The sequence below is a fragment of the Propithecus coquereli genome, unplaced genomic scaffold (genome assembly GCF_000956105.1).
Source record: "Propithecus coquereli isolate 6110/MARCELLA unplaced genomic scaffold, Pcoq_1.0 Scaffold589, whole genome shotgun sequence".
Classification (NCBI taxonomy): domain Eukaryota; kingdom Metazoa; phylum Chordata; class Mammalia; order Primates; family Indriidae; genus Propithecus; species Propithecus coquereli.
The window spans coordinates 251,124-253,417 of NW_012151829.1; the positions used below are offsets into that span (position 1 = coordinate 251,124).

At 40.1% G+C, this 2,294-nt stretch overlaps 1 protein-coding gene across 1 annotated transcript in view; it reads left to right on the forward strand.

Annotated features, from left to right (window-relative positions):
- The window catches only part of SLC22A15 (solute carrier family 22, member 15), an 86,229-nt gene that overhangs the window by 66,421 nt on the left and 17,514 nt on the right, over positions 1–2,294 (forward strand). The window contains exon 7 of the mRNA XM_012658463.1: positions 458–543. Coding sequence (XP_012513917.1) covers positions 458–543 — 86 coding nt within the window. The remainder of the gene's footprint in view (positions 1–457; positions 544–2,294) is intronic.

Sequence of the window (2,294 nt, forward strand, 5' to 3'; positions counted from 1 at the left end):
TTGTCTCCATAAGATTCAGGTAACTAGAAAATAAAGTGAGCTAGAAGTCTTCATTCTCCTTGTTTTAGTTTTACTCTCTAGAAGACGAAGAATATCGCAGTACATGCCTATGCGTTTATTATTAGGATTAAATAAGATAATAGATGGAAAACATTTTAAACAGTGTCTGAAACATAGTCAGCACTCATGGAAATAGATAGAGTGATTCTATGTTCTTTTCCTGCACACATCACTTAATCCTGCCATCCAACACGTTTTCCTTTGTTTTATGATGGTTATTTATAATATTTTATGTGCTAGTCAGTTTCCTGTAAGTCACATTTGCCACCCACACTTTAAGAAAAGATGAACATATATAATGAAACTGAGGACATTTAAAAAGGAAGGTTGGGAAGAAGCAGCAGATGAGTTTATAAGATTCGTTAAGGGAAGTATGTCATTTCTCTCTGTTGTTTAGGTTTGGCCGGAAACGGACGTTAGCAGCATTTCTGTGCCTAGGAGGACTGGCTTGTCTTATTGTAATGTTTCTTCCAGAAAAGAAAGGTATGCCTTCTGAATTTCTATAAAGGTTTTGAATAGCACTTTTATTACAATGAATCTCGATGTAGTAGGGAGATGACCATATGCCACGCTTAATTTCCGTGATTGCATATTATTTAGCAATTGTGTGTGGTATAATGGACCAGATTCTTTCCTTTGCTTCAACTCTTCTCTGGATGAATAATGTGCTTAGAGGTGCACTATTAATTCTTTCAGGCTATTAAGCTACCATCTGGGGTAGTTAGGATGCAGTACTGGTGATGTTAGAGTTGTTTATTTGATGGTAATGGGGACCAGTTAGTTCTGCACAGAAAGAAACTCCATTCAAGGCTACAAATTGCACTCCTCATTTCAGCTTACCGCAAGATTGGAGTTCTCAAAGGTGGCTTTGATATCCCTTAATATCTCCATCAGTACTCTTCAGGTACCCTAATAATAACAAAAACAACAACAACGATAAGAATATATTCACTGTTCGTGACACTGGATATTCTCTCGGTCTTATTTAAAGTGTCAATAAAACATCTTTAGGAAACTTTGGTATTTTTATGTATTTGCAGCAAAGCTACAACTATATTAAACATAGCGTCAGGAAAATTCCTTTGGCATCCTCATCTAACCTGATTACTGCCCCTATGCAGAAATTCTGTAGATACTGCTGATTTTCAATCTTTGCACTAGCACACCTGAGGCATGCCAGAGATTGCCTTGGGACTGTGGTGTTTTCAACAAGGAGTGGGACATAACAACTCTCTGCCACTGGGACAAAAGGTGTAACAAAAGCCCTGTTTGAGGCACTTGGATTTTGATAGGGCTCTAGTATAGAGCTTATACTCCGGGTGGGAATTATTATGAGATGGTTTGATATAAAGTTTTGATAACTACTGGAAATGCATGAAAAATTTATTTTCCATCAGAGCCTATCTATCGTGTATTAAACGCTCCTTTGGTCAATTGCTTCTCTGTGAGGTTCACTCGCCAGTGCCTTGTTAAAGACCCCAAAGGTGTTTGCTCTTCTTGTTTTGCAACCCTGCAGTACACCTACCCTGCTGTTGGTTGCCTCCTGAGGCTCTGTCATGAGTCCAGAGTACAGTTTGCTCACTAGTTGGAGATTTTACCCAGTATTTAGAACAGCCTCGCAGTTATTTTCATGGAAGCGTGGAAACTAGAGAGTTCTGTAAGTTTGCTCATTTCTCATTCGCTAAGCAGATCCGTGCCTTGCTGGTGCCAGGTAGACGAGAAACTCCTTGGCTTTTGCACTGCCACGGGCTTGTAGAACTAGGCACCCAGTTCTGTCTGTCTGGGGCAAGACAATGATGAGCTTCGAATCATTATCTAATAGTTTTATGTCCAGCAGATTTTGTTTTCCATAGGCACCTTGGGAATTCATTTGCGTTCTGCCTACTGCAGTCCAGTGTTCTTTTTATCACCTCGTAGAGAAACACTTTTCATTATTACTGTAAACACACTTACGACCTACCACACCTCTGCAAGCCAGGTCAATTAATGTCTTTTCTTTCTCCCACTTGCATGCACAGGTAACCCACCCCCTAAGGACTCTGCATATGGCCCTTTCTTGAAATTATCTCTTATAAGTAACAAAACAAATATCCACAGTGAAAGCAGCTGAATGGTCTCCCCTTTAGGCCAGCAAGCACCACTCTGCTTGGTTCCAGTCTGTTTGAAAAGAGCAGCTTGAACCCTTTGTTAATTGTGCCGCTTGGTGGACGCTGAGTAAGAAACAGCATAGCACA